The sequence below is a fragment of the Neophocaena asiaeorientalis genome, unplaced genomic scaffold (assembly GCF_003031525.2).
Source record: "Neophocaena asiaeorientalis asiaeorientalis breed wild unplaced genomic scaffold, Neophocaena_asiaeorientalis_V1.1 scaffold220, whole genome shotgun sequence".
In the NCBI taxonomy this organism is placed as follows: domain Eukaryota; kingdom Metazoa; phylum Chordata; class Mammalia; order Artiodactyla; family Phocoenidae; genus Neophocaena; species Neophocaena asiaeorientalis.
In genome coordinates, this window is record NW_020174042.1 from 3,916,256 (window position 1) to 3,931,519 (window position 15,264).

Below are 15,264 nucleotides of genomic sequence, written 5' to 3' on the forward strand. Positions count from 1 at the left end.
GGTTTCTCAGCACTCAGGCCAGTGGTCTTCCTTGACTAACTTGATCTCACTTTGGCTTTCACTGGTATTGACAACCCTTTGAAATTCTGCTGTGTCTCCATCCAGTCCCTGGGTGGGCTACCTTATAGCTCCTGTCATGCAGTAACCACCCGCTTCATCACAGTGGCCCCATGACAAGCCCCTTAGCACTTAACTAATGTTCCTCTTATGCCATATAGGAATCAAAGGGAATTCTGAGGAGAACGAGCGCGTCAGGTTCCCTGTGCCCAAACGTGGTATGTCTCAATTCTGCTGTGCTTTACTAGCTTATGTGGTCATAGGGACACTTTGCAGTGTTCCAAATAGGTGTCTTGAGCCTTGCTTCTGTTTTTGGCTTCTTATTCAACCTCCCTGGAATTTCTGCTCACTTGCCCTGCCCTAGGCTGAAGCCTAGGGCGATCTCTGAGGGACTTAGCTGGCATTTTCTACACTGTTTCTGCCAAATCTGTCTCATTACTATCAAAATCACTTCTCCCACTTTTGGTCTGATATGCAGATATCATATGCTTTCCCTTATTACGCTATAGACTTCCTTCATACTAGGTGAACAAGGTGACCCTTCCTTTCCAGTGAAGCCTGTCCTTAATGGTAGAAAGACTTTAGGGAAAAAAGGGGCAAAGGGAGTAAGATGTCCAAAAGGGGAAAATGGGGAATTCCCTGGCAGTCCAATGGTTAGGACTCTGTGTAGGTTTGATCCCTGGTTGGTCCGCGAGCTAAGATCCCGCAAGCAGTGTGCTGTGGCCATTAAAAAAAAAAAAAAAAAAAAAAGGAGAGGGTAAGTGGGGAGAATATTTGAGATTTTGAGAAGTGTGAGGTTTTGGTGACCAAATGTTTATTTCCTTCACAATTACAGGTTTGGGGGTTATAGGTCTGAGTTCAGGTGAGGAGGAAGAAATTGGGGGAGATCTGTAGAGAGGGAGGATAGGAAAGTCTTATGGGTTCTGGACAAAGAGTGAGGTGGATAAAGCTTTGAGGTCATAGGATAGCTGGTATATCATTTTACCCCAACACTGTTGCTAGTGCCTGTTGCTCAGTTAGCAAACAGGGAAGCCCAACCCCACAAAACACTTGCATTTTACATTTTTCCATGTGTACTTGCACATCCAACCACCTTGATTCAGCAGATGAGCTCCCCATTTTTAATAAAGACAAATGGTAACTGCTTGGGCTTTAATTTTTCAGGTATTCCCTTCTCTCCTTTTCCTCAGGTCAGATGTCTTCCCTGACTGGAAGTGTCGAGGCCTGGCCTGGGTAAATGATGTTGATCTGTGTATATATGCCCCATGTCTTTATTTTTTCATCTGCTAAGAGAAGCAGAAGGCAGAATTTTAGTCAACACACTGGGATATTCCTAGTGCAGTTTTGTTTCAAGCAATATGCTTGTGATGACTACATACATGTACACACATGTATGCTGGTTTCTGCTTTCTCAAACACATCTCACAGTACTGTTTCTTTTTCATTACCAGCTTGTTGTAATTATTGATCTCTCCAAATACTTTTTGCTAACCACTGCCTCTTCAGGGACTACCACTGTACACCTAGGAAAATATGTATTTGATGAATTAATGAAAAAATATGGAAACTTGTTCTCTTAACTACATGTTGCTATATTACAGGTCTTCAAAACTATTTTAACTTGAGGAATTTGTTAAATATGCAGATTCCTGGCATCTCTTATAGAGATTGTGGTTCAGTACAGCTGAAGGATGGTCCAGAAATTCTCATTTTTAACCAGCACTGTTGATTTTGAAGGTGGTCCTAAGAACAGCCTGAGAAACACTGCAATATTGCTTCCCAAGGGTTCAATGCCACCATCAAGAAGTTGGGTTGGGACTTCCCTGGCTGTCCAATGGTTAAGACTCCACGCTTCCACTGCAGGGGACACAGGTTTGATTCCTTCTTGGGGAACTGTGATCCTGCAGGCCACAAGGCGCGGCAGAAAAAAAAAAAAAGCTGGATCAGTTTCACTTCAAACTTGCCAACAATGGGCAAACCTTGATAAGTGGGAGATGTAAAATGTAGCATTCAAGGTTACTTTTTCAATAAACATTTTGATGGCCCTGAACACCTACTGACAGAAAAGTTTCCACTGGTCTAAAGAGAATTTAAAATACAGGTCTCTTTATCAAGTAGCAGTCTTAAGCAAACCACAACCTATCATGTTTGTGGAACAGTAATTCCATTTTGAGTACTTTGAGTACCAACAACATAAGGCATTTCAAAACAAAACCACTAGTATGGTCAAGAGAAAAATTGCTGTCTACTTTCCTTAAAGATTCAGTCTCTATGTGTTGCAGTGGTATCAGTGATTAGATTTAGCAGTAACTGACAGATCATTCAATAAAATTCATGTACTTTATTATCAGTTTCTTTATGCAAACTATTAACATTTGAATAGTAGGGAAAAGATTTAAATTCCTTTCCTCGATCCTGAAAAAACTTTGGTGCAATCTGGTTTCCAACATTGTTTGCCTATCACTTGATTTTCAAAAAGTTAGGCTAAAAACATTTTTGAAACTACATTTAAACTTTTAAAACTTCAATAAATCCGCCTAATATTTATTTTTTACAAAATAGGCTCAAAATTCCGTTTGTTCAGTGAATTTTAAGCTTACTTCAGAGAATTTTCTCAAATTGCCAGCCCATGTTCAGACACCATTTACCAGGTAAGAGTGGAAATGAAAAAGGCCCCTCCCTCCAAAGTTGTGTCCCCAATTTACCAACGTCACAGATTTTTAGTAGGTTTTTGTGTTCAAGGTCTGATTTTTAAAAGGCAAAAATAAAAACTTTCAGCCAAGCCTATTTATGTAATTCTTTACTCTTTTTTGATGTGGAACATTTTAAAGTCTTTATTATTAAACTTGTTACAATGCTTTTGCTTTTTGGTTCTTTGGCTGCAGGGCACGTGGGATCCCAGCTCCCCAACCCGCACCTCCTGCATTGGAAGGGGGAGTCTTAACCACTGGACCCCCAGGGAAGTCCCTACACAACTAATTTTTGAATGACAAACGAAAACTTTGAAAGCCAGTGTTCTCGCCAGGGATACTTTCCTCCAATATAAGTAACAATTTGACTAAAATGTCATTACCGATAGTTTTTCTCTAGGGGAGGGGCACATTTCAGCATAAGTACACTATATTGACCCTATGCAACCCAAACTTACCCATACTTAAAACAAACACAAGAGGGAAACTAACACCCAAGTGGCAATTCAGACTAATTTCACCTTTGGGGAAACCTTATCACAGGTAGTATTTTAAGTGATGTTGTGATATCACTGTCACTTATCAAGAGAACACCCCATCTCTCTCCCTAAAAAGGGGTATCACTGAAATTTTAAACACCTTTGCATGTACTAGTCATACATAGTCCAGAAAATTCTGCTCACTTCACGTTCTTCTATCATACACAAGCCTCTTCTAGACTTAAACAGAATTGCATCCATGAGTTCTTTTCCATGTAATTGCTGAGTTCTCAGGCTTTCTGGGCAGTTGGAAGTTAACAGGTAGAATTTTAAGGATTTACGGAGCCAAGAACCAGAAAAAAAATTTTTACATTCATCTGTAAACACTCTCAACAAACTGGAACTATTTTAAAGTTAAACCTAAGAAACTCAAAGCAGCTCACAGGTAATGTGAGAATAGGACTTGTAGAATTGGAATGACTCAGCTCTCATTATGCTAGACTCCCCTTTAAAACTAAGAGCCCAACTACTGTAATTTTTAACTTACCACCCCTATCATATTTGATTTATAAATGCTAGAAAAACACTTCACACGAAAAATATATAATTTAAGATTACTGTATTTCCTTACAAGAGGAATGTTTTAACAAATTTTACAGGTGTCAATCAACCTTTGTTCGAATTGGGCACACATCAAATCTAGCATTTTGGGAGTTTTATTTTGGAAGTGAACTTTTAACTATCAATACAAATGCCAAGATACTACACAAAACATCCACAGGAACTTTTTTCATCTTTTTTTGAATGTTCACAAACATTTCCTACATAATCCAACATACAACAGAGAAATGGTACATCTTTTTCTTTCAGTTTGCATACAATGGAAAAACAAGAATATATATATATATTTTACAAAGTTTAACTAATAGACACTACCAAGCTGACAATTTAAGTCTATACGTGAGAAATTATCTAGTAAAAAATAATCAGAATTTATTTAGCATCAGTCACTTCCATAACCAAGTATTATTCTGATTAATAAAACTTGCTGCCATTAGGCTTCTGGTATATACTTATACCAACTACTCCATCTGTTGTATTGCTCCCCACCTTGTTTCTTCACAATTACAAACATAAAATCGTTGCAAAGTAGGGGCAAGCATTTGCAAAAACAAACAAAAATCCCCAGCTTATTATAAGCATGAATGTGTGGTGGAATTTCCTCCCAAGCAATGGACTTTCAAATCACTTAAGAAATCACCAGAACTTAATGTGTCAAGATACTTTGCCTAAGTCCAAGAAGAGATGCATTTATTTATATCCAACAGAGGACTGAAAATTAAACTTAGTGTTTAGTTTGGGGGCAGGTTGGGGGGAATTCAGCCATTTGAAAAATGACCGTCTTAAAAAAAAAATGACCACCAAAAATAGGTTCACTAAATTTATTTTAAAAATCATAAAACGTTTCTTACAAAAGAGCATTACATTCTGCACACTGCTCTGAATAGATGCCAGGGACATATGGACTATTGTTACTTTCCCTCCCTGTCCCACCCCCCCCCCAAAATGTTACAGTGATTACAAAGTAAAGTGTTCACAATAATTACATGGGGGGATTTTTTTTTAAACCACCAACAATGAACAAAAATTAAAATTCACTCACTCTGCTGCTGTTTCAAAATTTCAATGTTAGTTTTTGCACACCCTCCCCCACCCCCCAACCCTGTTTGTAAGGAACTAAAACATTACATCTGGTGAACAGCAAAGATTTCACTACACCTCAAATGCAGAACACCTATGAAGCAGAGGAATGTTGGCTTTTTAAACAGTAGCAAATAAAAAAAAATGATGCAGGACTCCTTCAGTTCTTCACTAGTCTTAGAAAAACTTTCCAGAATACTGCTTCACACTATAAAAAAGAAAAAATATCTTGCATTAGAATCCTTCAACATCTGCATACTGCTTCACACTATAAAAGAAAAGAAAAAAAAGTACGAATTAGAATTTTTGTTCTTAACATCTTAATCAACATTAAGACAATTTCAATGCTAAATTAAAATGATAAACATGTCCATTACACAGAGATAAGAATTAAAATATTAGCAATTACAAATTAGAGCAATGTAAAACCCAAGAAAAAAGATTAACAGTAAATCAGACATTAGTAGAGCAGAATTAAAATCAAAAGTTGTTAATATTTGGTAGAAAAGACAAAGAAATGTCAGTTAAGGTGTGAAATGCTGCATTTTACAGCACCAATCATTTGTCCTGTAGAGGCATGGCCTGTGCCATATGGCAGACTGTGATTTGTTGTCGATTTAGTTATCTAAAAACAACAAAATCACTAGTCTTCCACACAGAACTAGACCAACATCCACTGAATCTTCTATATTTTCTACAGGCTCTGTATAATTTATAACAAGTGGTTTTGGCAGCAGTTTTCACCAGAGAAATGAGAAGTTTGCTTGGTTAAGGCTTCTTCCAGCAAGATTAGTATTGAATGTCTTCTTTTTTTAGTAAGAAAGCAGAAGAAAATTAAAGCAAAGCTATTAGAATGTTTAGAAGTTAGGTCCCCAAAAGGTTGAGACACCATGGCTTCTAAAAAGAAAAATCAGTTGAGAAGAGAAGCTTTTTAAGGTTTTAGTATGTTTAGGCTAACATAAAGCTAAACAAACTGACCTGTTCTGCAGCAAGTACTGTGCATTTTGTATCTGGTCCTGTGTTCCTGTAATGGTAATGATCCGGTCTTCGGACCCTTCTAAAGGCTCATCAATTTTGATCGACGCTCCTGACTCATGACGGATTTGTTTAATCCGCTGACCACCTTTGCCAATAATAGATCCAGCCAGCTGAAAAGTTTTAAAAACAAGTGTTTATTATATACTTTCAAAGTATTATCCTGTATGTTCAGTGACCATCAAGAGTATTAACTTTGTACAACATATTGACTATGCTGTGCTAATTTAATGCCCCACACTAGTCAAGGTCTGAATTACAATGTAGTTACATCACCCATAGGCACTTCCTTTAATAAATGAACCAGGGGCTCAGAACCCTCCTAACTGCTTTTTAACGGTACTGAACATCTTTTGACAAGGCTTAAACTGGAGAATGACACCTCAGCTGAAGTCCTTGAAACACAATTTTAATCCTAAAATGGAATATTTTTGTTAAAACCTTTTATTAAAAGCCAGGGAACTTAAAATGACTTACTAAATGTCCCTTATAATATTAAAGATACTTACATCTTTGGGAATAGTTACTTGTGTAGTAATAATAGGTCCACCAAGATCACCATATGAGCCACGACCCCCTGCATAGGAATAATCTGATTTAAATAATGAGTATTAAGTTCATTTACAAAGCATGAAATAATATTTGATTTCACAAAGAAGAAAACTTACCATATCCAGAGCCACCCTAAAAACAGAACAGAAAAAAATAGAAAATTACTTCGCCTTCAAAACTTCAGGTGTTTTAACATTAAATCCCCTAGAGTTTAGGAAAGCAAAGTCCTCCCATATCTTCCCTAGTAAGTAAATTTCAAAGACAATCCTCAGGGGAAGAAAAACCATTCAGGTACACAGTATCCCAAGAAACAAAAATGTTATATGGGGGGAAATAAAACACTTATCGATGAGTAAACGAGAATGTTAAAATTATTAGTGACATGAGTAATAAACACCCATGATACTCAACCTGTGGTTCATAAGCCATCTGCCACTCTGATGGGCTCCATGCATCTATTGCAGAGTCCCAGGTTTCATCAGCACTGAAACCAACCTGTGTTAGAGATAAAACTATTAATACGAACCTGCACTATATTTGTCTGAATCACCATTTTTATACAACCAATTACTATTTCACATCTCTTTATACACTGGCAGTAATCAGGTATTTTGGGGGAAACAAAGATGGAACAAGTCTTAATATCCCAGCAAACACCCAAAACAATGATTTAAGTGGCTATCTACAAAAGCCCGTTTGTAAGACAAAATTCCTCAGTTAATAATCTTGAACAAAATCTTAGCTATCCGACTTTAAGACCCCTTTTAGCACTCATAAATATATTGATGAAATATCAAAGTTCTTACCATGCCATCATAACGGTCTCCAGGTCTTCCTCTTCTGTCATAGGCCATTAGATCTCTGCAAGCATAGTACTTGTTGTAATCTCAGCTGGTCACACATATCAAGTAAAAACCTACCCCCTCTACCCATAAAGTGCAGCTTCTTGTATGTTAATGTGTGGATGAAAGAAACTTACCCCCCTCTAGGTGGTGGTGGTGGAGGAAGAGGAAGATTCCGAGCTCTGCTACCACCCCGGCCACCTCGTCCAGGAGGAGGTGGAGGAGGTCCTCGACGAGGGCTCATATCATCATAATCTCTTCTGGATGGAGGCATGGGACGCCCACCCCGACCAGGAGGCATTCTGTCAAAACCACCTCTTCCCCGCATGGGAAATCCCACAGGACGTCCACGGCGGTCATCAAACATCATTGTAAAACCACCATAATCATAGGTTTCATCGTAAAAATTGGGATCATAAGGCTGAGCACGTCCTTTAATGGGAGACTGAAACAAAAACATAGCAACTTTATAGACTGAGGAAAAAGCCTTAGTTCACACCAAACATTCTTTTAACAAACAGAACATTTCAAGCCCTTTGTATTTATCCTGGGAGGTACTCGAGATAGGGATAGGAATATATGCAAAGATAGGAAGAATTTTAAAAAAGCATTTCTGTTGAGTTTCAAACAAAAAAAATTGAGTTTTACTGCTTGCGAGGTAAGGATTAACAGCTTTATTTTACCCTTAGAGCTTAAGTAACAGACTACAAACCCCTTTCACATTTCACAATGGGGATTATGAAGAAGTGACCACCCCAAGGGCTGAGGGGATCGGTATCCTGGGTATGCAGTGTAGTACTATAGAGGAACCATAGAAACTTCTTTTGAAGGACCAACGGCTATTAAAAACCTCACCAACAATGTAAAGACAACTCTCCAGATTCTCCCAAAGTATTTCTAAGTTAAAGTGATAGCTAAAAGCAGGATGATAGAAAATTGTTAGGTGAAGTAAGAGTAAAAGTAAAAGCCATTTGTCTAAATGTTCTCAAAGTACTTTTGAACAAGACATCTGTTTTACAAAATTAAGCGCAAATAAAATAAAGCGTTCTGAAGGTACCTCTGATATAAGATCAAGGATGATCTTTATGCACTCTACAACCCTATCAGGTTTTCCTCCAATAAGAACGACTCTGTCAGTGGATTGAGGACAACATTCCTGGAAAAGCTTGATTGTTGTCTGAGTGTTCTGTAACAGATTTACAAAAAAAGCAGCATTAATCAATCATTGATCAATCAGAAAAAAGGAAATGCAGTACAAAACAATGTCCAGGTTTAGACAGATTTCATTTGTATTTCAGTAAAATTTCCCCCCATATAAAAAGCTTGTTAGTAACACTAGGACTTTGTACGATAATTTTTTTGGCAAAATAACTTGTATAGCATGGGCAGGCCTTTCTGTCATATTTTAATTAGCAAACTAGATAAACTTAAGGGAGGAAACTCAAAAAGGGGAATGAGAGAAGCCCACGAACCAAGTCCACATAAAAAGCTATTTTCTAGTAATATGGCAGGAAAAAAGAAAACTATCACTTTACCTCTCGAAGTTCTTTGATTTTAGCACCTTTGACCCCAATAATTCCTCCTGCCAGACTCTGATGAATCAACAGTCTCAACTCGCAGTCAAAGTCGCTTCCTTTATAGTGTTGGTACTGCGGAGGGAGAGTTATAAAATTTTAGTCCCAAATCAAGGATTCCCCAAGAATACACACTTATCTGCTATAAGCATACCAATATACTGTTGCAGTGAGCAACCTGAATTTATATTTCAATAACTTTACCAGTTATGTGCTTATTATCCTCAATAGCCAGGCCCAAAAAGGACATTCTGCACCACCTTAAAAAACTATTTTATTTTCAGGTCCTGCAACACCATACCCACACTGCAGCCATTTAGCATGTCGCTGTTACCACAAAATTATTATTAACATTCAAATAACACCATAATAAAAATGACTGCAAAGCACTTTGCAAATGTAGTTAATTCCCACTGCAGCATGGAGCAGGGTCAACAGTGAGTTGTAAGACCATTCATTTATCATGTTTTTAAGCCTTTTTTCTATAGAGATGGGAAAAGTACGCTATGTTGAAAATAAAATTGATCCTATGGGCCAGGCTCCATACTTCAGTGGGGTTCAATGGCACTATGACATACATTTAAGCATTCCACAGCATCAGATTCGAGCGGGAGCTGGCTGGTTGCAGTGGGTGATGGCAACTGCAGGCCCTGAAAGTAGAAAAATAAGAGTAATAGGTTAAGTGTCTAGTGTGATCAGGCTATTGTCGCATATATTGGTAAAGCTACTACAACATATTTCACATCTATATCATTAAATAACAAGAAACTGCTTATCTACATTAAGAATCAACATACATTGCTTTCCTCTATACACCTAGTAAATAAATTATTACATAAAATTTAAAAATCCTTGAACTAAATCAAACACAGTCCTTTCTGACAGTCCCACAATCATTATTCTAACTCAAAACCTCTAAAACTAAAGCCCATAAAACATATGCTAAACCTCATGAAAGTGTATGGCCACAGGTAGTTCCTATCTACTCCAGTGGCTAGACTACATTTTCAAACAAGTTATGTGGGTATAATAACCCTGCACCTTAAGTGGCAGAGTGCAACACATTGCTGCTACAAAACTGTTATAGCCAATGTCTCTCCACCTCCCCCATTTTGCCTCATTAAAACATCCATTAAGCACCCCCCAACTGCCAAATACATTTTAAAAATGAGCCTACCTCTTCCAAGGTAGGGATGATTTTCTTCAGAATTTCTCCAATTGTTTCAATATCAGCACTGATACTCAATATGCTGTCAAACATCACAAATACCAGATAGTACAAAAAAAAGGTGGAAAAGAAAAATGAGTTTTGTGGTCATCACCAGTAGTCAAACAACTTTTACAGAGAAGAACATACAATTATTTAATCCTCCCCATTTAAAGTAGCCTATTTATACATTTTTCACATGCATTTTGTTTTATGCCCAATACAAACATGGTAACATTATCAGGAGACTTGCAGAGAGACAGAGAATGGGCTCTTGGAAGGGCTCAGATTAAGTGGGCAATAAATTGACCAGAACTGAAGCAGAGTTGAATACTTATGTTCCCCGCCACCACTAAGTTAATTAAGGATACCCTCGCTGTTACATTGGTAAAACTGGCACACCTTCTCTTAGGCAAAGTGGGGGAATATGCAAGTGGTGAACATTATATTTGGAGTAAGGTTATGAATACCAGTTAGAAATTAGATCACTAATGGGCTCTGCAAGAAAACAAATACAAATGCGAGACAAAAACAAAGACAACACAAATGAGAAGTGAAGGAAAGTGAACCAGAGTTAGCATTTCATCAGAAAAAATTATGAACAGGCAATGTTGGGAAGCAAGGTGGGCCACAAAGACAGAGCGAGAGACTATTTCGGTAACAATTTGATTTACAATGCAGCAAATATGCAACACTTGAAGCTGTGCTCCTTCCATCGAAATAAAATTAGTGGATCGTTTGGGTGGGCAACTCACGGTAAAAGTTCAGTGACAAAAAGACTTAATGGGGAAAATAAGACAGAAACTTGAAAAACAATACACCGTCTAAAGGGGATACTATTTAATTATATAAAAGGCAGGTAATAAAATACATTTCTCTCTTTCTAATCAGGCAGTGAGGCATAAACTGTTGGGACATACCGCTCGGGGCCACTGCTGTCTGGGACTGAAACACTGGCATTGTACTGCATTGGTCATTGGCGTTCGTGGATGTTGGCATTGGGCATGGGCATTCAATCAGAAGTTGTCAAGTATGGTACCCGTTTGGCAACGAGCACATTTTTGGGCATAGCCAACCAGGGTTTTCACATGGGCGTTCAGGGGCGGATGGGCCAACGTCATGGTGGGCAACGCAGGGGTAAGTCGATCCAGTACATGGGCAACGGAGATATATGGCCAAAAAAACAAGGAGAGGGAAAAGGGGGAAAAGCAATAAATTTTAATTTAATACAAACTATACTCATACTCTCAATTAATGAAACAAGCTTAAGTTGTTCTGAAGACTAACACAATAATGGACTTCTCTATATCTGACTGTGGCTTAACATTTAAGGACCTTTAATGATGGTACTTTTTTTTTTTTTAAACAAACAATGTTTCAGTAGCAGGCTGGCTCATGAGGGTAGACACAAAACCTGTCATGACTCGAATTCTTGAGGAAATGGGGAAATTATTAACCCAGATAATTATATAGAACATCTGGATTAAAAGGAAAGAGGTTTATAAAAGACAAAACAAAAATTCCCACACCACCAAAAACCCTAACTGTTAAAAGACTGGTTTCCTGGAGATTTAAAAACGCACTCCTAGATCCTAACAGGCAAGTTTGTAAAATTTAAACAATTTTTCAAGTTCAGTTTACAGTAATCAAGAGGAACATACAAAGATCTGTGACCAAGAGAGAAATGAAAAAATACCAAATAAGTATTCAACACAGTTATTATTTGCCTCAACTTTAGCAAGGAAACATCAAGAGTGTGTACATGAGAAAAAAAATTTAGGAAATCTGGTGTACCCAAGTCCTATAAATATGCTCACTTCTGGTGATACCAACATTTAATGTGTCTAATCACAAGAGTCAACCCACTATAAAATATGAAGACTCAAAACAAATCATCGGCATTGACAAATGGCTTCCCAGTTGTAAGATTAAGTGCCTACTCTATTCTTTACCCATATCTTAATCATGCAACCTTAATTTCTTTGTGCTCCATGTGCAAGCTGTTAAAGAACAGATGGGCAAATTGGAAAAAAAAAAGGGAATAAAAAATTTGGAGTTTAATCAGCCACCTGCAATGGTTTTCAGTAATACTGTACTTGATTCATACACGGGAAATGGTACAAATTAAGGAGTTTTATATTGTTATTTCTAATTAAGATGTTATCTTGCTTGAAGGTGAATAATTTGGTGTAAAGTTATTAGAAAGGGAGGTTTAATATAGACCACCCCCTGCTCAATCTGGGCGTTGTTAAATCAGGAATGTCAAACCTTGAAAATCATCTATGTAACCAATTATTATAAAAGGCTTGAATCTAGACTATTAAATGATTTCTATGATGCAATTCTTTAATCCTACAAACACATAAACTGAAGCTTCCTGTGTAGTAGTTTAAACTCTTTAATACTTACGTCTGTACGGAGAGCCTTAATATTCTTGCCTCCTTTTCCAATCACTGCCCCAGCATTCTGGAGAAAATAAAAAGAAACTTATTTTGTCTTTTTCTAGAATTATGGTGTCTTCCTACGCTCTTAAGATTTTAGCCAAACAAACACCACACATGTCTAACCTCTTTTTTGGTTATAGAGATGAAAATCTATCTGGGGATGTCAAGACCATCAGGTTAGCAAAAACTAAAGAGTCTATGTGCTTTAGGGACTAAACACCAAGGCAGAGCTTTGAAATACTCAGAACATAGTCTAAAACTGAAGCAATAGCACTAACTTTACAATGCCTTTCTTCAAGCCAATTAAATAATTTAAATGCTAGTAGGTACTTTCACATTGTAAGGCGTATTATCAGTCAGGTAAACTGCCAACCAGGATGTTTTCTAATGAATTCACAATGTAATCAGACACAATCTTTAATCCATTAATGCTTTAAGGATCATCCACACCCATCTCCTAGTTCAGCCCTGTAGTAGGCTCACTATGTTAAGGGCTTTCTTTTTAATTGTTGGCAAAATAACACAATTACCATAACCTAGAAAGTCTGTTTAGGAAAAGCCACACAAATCTTTTATATTTTGCAGGCTGTAAGCTTTTGCAAGCTTCCCATAAGGTTCAATCAGAACTTTTCTTAATTCCTACTTAAGAACCACTTTCAAAGTTTCAAGAATAAAATTTATACCTTGCTCTGAAGCAGAATGCGTAATTCAACCATCTCATCAGTGTTTCTAGATCTTTTAAAAGCTTGTTCCTCTTCCATATCTTCAGCAGGGCGTTTACCTAAAATTTAACAGTTCAAATTTCAGAAAGCACCAGCATCTTCAAGGAAGGGTATGTTTAATTACATTTCAATTTTAACCTACAGATTAGAGAAACTTTAAGTCCACTGTTTAAAGGGATTTGTTGCTAATCTTAGGTATGTTTTAAAAAGGCCAAAGGCACTGGTTCTTGGACTTTTAAGCATGAATTTAAGCACTCCATTCCAAATGGTTTTCCAAACACAAGATATTGTGACAACACTTCAAAGGATAAGAAACTTCAAAATGCAAGAAAAATATTAGTTTTACATTTACTGGCTTTCTTTTAATCAGTTTACAGTTACCTATGCAAATGAGTTACTTCTGGTTCATAAATATACGATCAGATATAACTGACAGAGATCTCAAATTAAACATACAAAGTAATAATGAAATTAACAGAACACCAACAAGAATAAAATTGTTAAAATGTCTTCTCACCAAATTCGCCATTGGTTTCGGTGTTGGGAAAGGTTTCCTCTGGCTGTTCAGTTTCCATTTTCTTGTATTAAAGGGACACACCAATCTGTTGAAAAATAAAGAGGCTAGTACAATTGGTTTATTGAAAAGTAAGTTGTGCATCTTGCTAAATGTTAAAAACAAGGGAAAGTAATGACTGTTTCTAGAACATACCAGTTATTAAATATATCCTTGCAGGGCAGAACTGAAGTGTTCTGGGCAGGACCAACTGACACCCTAGTGCTGCAGTAGCCTATAAAAACCAACACAAATCAGTTTTGCTTTTTTGGTTATTACTGAATACTAATCAACACCAATTTGAACACAACAAACAAAAGATCTATTTCTAAAACTTGCTTCTTTGTTTTAGGGTCTTAAACTTCCAAATGATTGCCTTCAAACACAAAAACACAAGCCAAAAGACCGTATCTGATTCTTTTGTAAAAGGAAAAACACATTTTTAGCCTTTGGATCAAGTCCCACCACAGCAATTAGTTATTTTATATGATAAATACAACGAAAACTAGACACACGTAGGGCATATCGATAAACCCATGAGTCTCACTATTGTTCCCGAAAAATATAAATTTATAAAAAAATATACAAGATTATTTTTACATTGGGATTTTAAACCGCTTTTGGGTTTCTTTCCATTGGTGACTTGAAAAACTACCTTCTGAAATCTTTAAAGTTTACAAATACAAAAGCGAATTCAAGTCATAGCCAACCGGCAGGTCGATAAACCTGCAAAGCTGATACAGGAGCACACCCAAACTGCTAATACTACTCGACTATCCTACAGAACCCCTGAACACCAACACCATCACTAGCGAGTTATTTTACATTACGTTAAAAGCGGTATAACCTCACAATTATACCTCCAACACCACACTGGCGATAGGACTGCAAACAGCCTTTTAGTTCGCCTCTCATGACTGGCAAAAAGCGGCGACCTGCGGCCCCCAGGAATAGCTGAACAGCTTAGAGCTAAAAATCAAGGCCATATTTACGCCTTCCACTCTTCCAATGACCAACTGAAACGCTAACCTGGCCCATCACTCAGTTAAATACTGAGGTGTGGTGGAACATTTGGGTAAAGTGGTTTAACGACCGCAAGCTCTATTTATGAAAATAAACAAGTATCCTTCAGGTCCTTCAGTCACTGTTTCTCAGACCGTGAAAATCGCTAAGTACATGCGTGGCCAGCCGAGCGCAAACATGCCGTTCTCTCTCCAACGCCCGAGACACCGGGATCGGCAACGGCCCAACAACAGGAGTTGAAAAAGCTCCCGAGGCGAGAGCACCAGCGCCGCACCTCTCCTCACCCGGATCCGACAGGAAATGGCGGCCCGCGTAATGGCGACTACGTGCTACTAGGCGGAGCCGAGCGCGGACCCCCCCTCCCCCACCCACCACGCGGTCCCGA

The 15,264-nt window shown here is 37.7% G+C and overlaps 1 protein-coding gene across 9 annotated transcripts in view; it reads right to left on the reverse strand.

Moving 5' to 3' along the window:
• Nucleotides 1-3,828: 3,828 nt before the first annotated feature.
• Nucleotides 3,829-15,264, reverse strand: part of HNRNPK (heterogeneous nuclear ribonucleoprotein K) — a 12,375-nt gene continuing 939 nt past the window's right edge. For 2 of the 9 annotated variants that reach the window (XM_024753755.1, XM_024753756.1), the window contains exons 2-17: nucleotides 14,013-14,091; nucleotides 13,821-13,905; nucleotides 13,265-13,362; nucleotides 12,547-12,603; nucleotides 11,058-11,101; nucleotides 10,108-10,180; nucleotides 9,509-9,580; nucleotides 8,892-9,005; nucleotides 8,414-8,542; nucleotides 7,494-7,801; nucleotides 7,321-7,375; nucleotides 6,926-7,009; nucleotides 6,631-6,646; nucleotides 6,472-6,554; nucleotides 5,906-6,075; nucleotides 3,829-5,195 (exon numbers count right to left, since the gene is read on the reverse strand). In XM_024753755.1, the coding sequence (XP_024609523.1) occupies nucleotides 5,162-5,195; nucleotides 5,906-6,075; nucleotides 6,472-6,554; nucleotides 6,631-6,646; nucleotides 6,926-7,009; nucleotides 7,321-7,375; nucleotides 7,494-7,801; nucleotides 8,414-8,542; nucleotides 8,892-9,005; nucleotides 9,509-9,580; nucleotides 10,108-10,180; nucleotides 11,058-11,101; nucleotides 12,547-12,603; nucleotides 13,265-13,362; nucleotides 13,821-13,878 (1,395 nt within the window). In that variant the 5' untranslated portion in view covers nucleotides 13,879-13,905; nucleotides 14,013-14,091 and the 3' untranslated portion in view covers nucleotides 3,829-5,161. The remainder of the gene's footprint in view (nucleotides 5,196-5,905; nucleotides 6,076-6,471; nucleotides 6,555-6,630; nucleotides 6,647-6,925; nucleotides 7,010-7,320; nucleotides 7,376-7,493; nucleotides 7,802-8,413; nucleotides 8,543-8,891; nucleotides 9,006-9,508; nucleotides 9,581-10,107; nucleotides 10,181-11,057; nucleotides 11,102-12,546; nucleotides 12,604-13,264; nucleotides 13,363-13,820; nucleotides 13,906-14,012; nucleotides 14,092-15,264) is intronic. The other 7 variants (XM_024753757.1, XM_024753758.1, XM_024753759.1 and 4 more) reach the window with 6 other exon arrangements.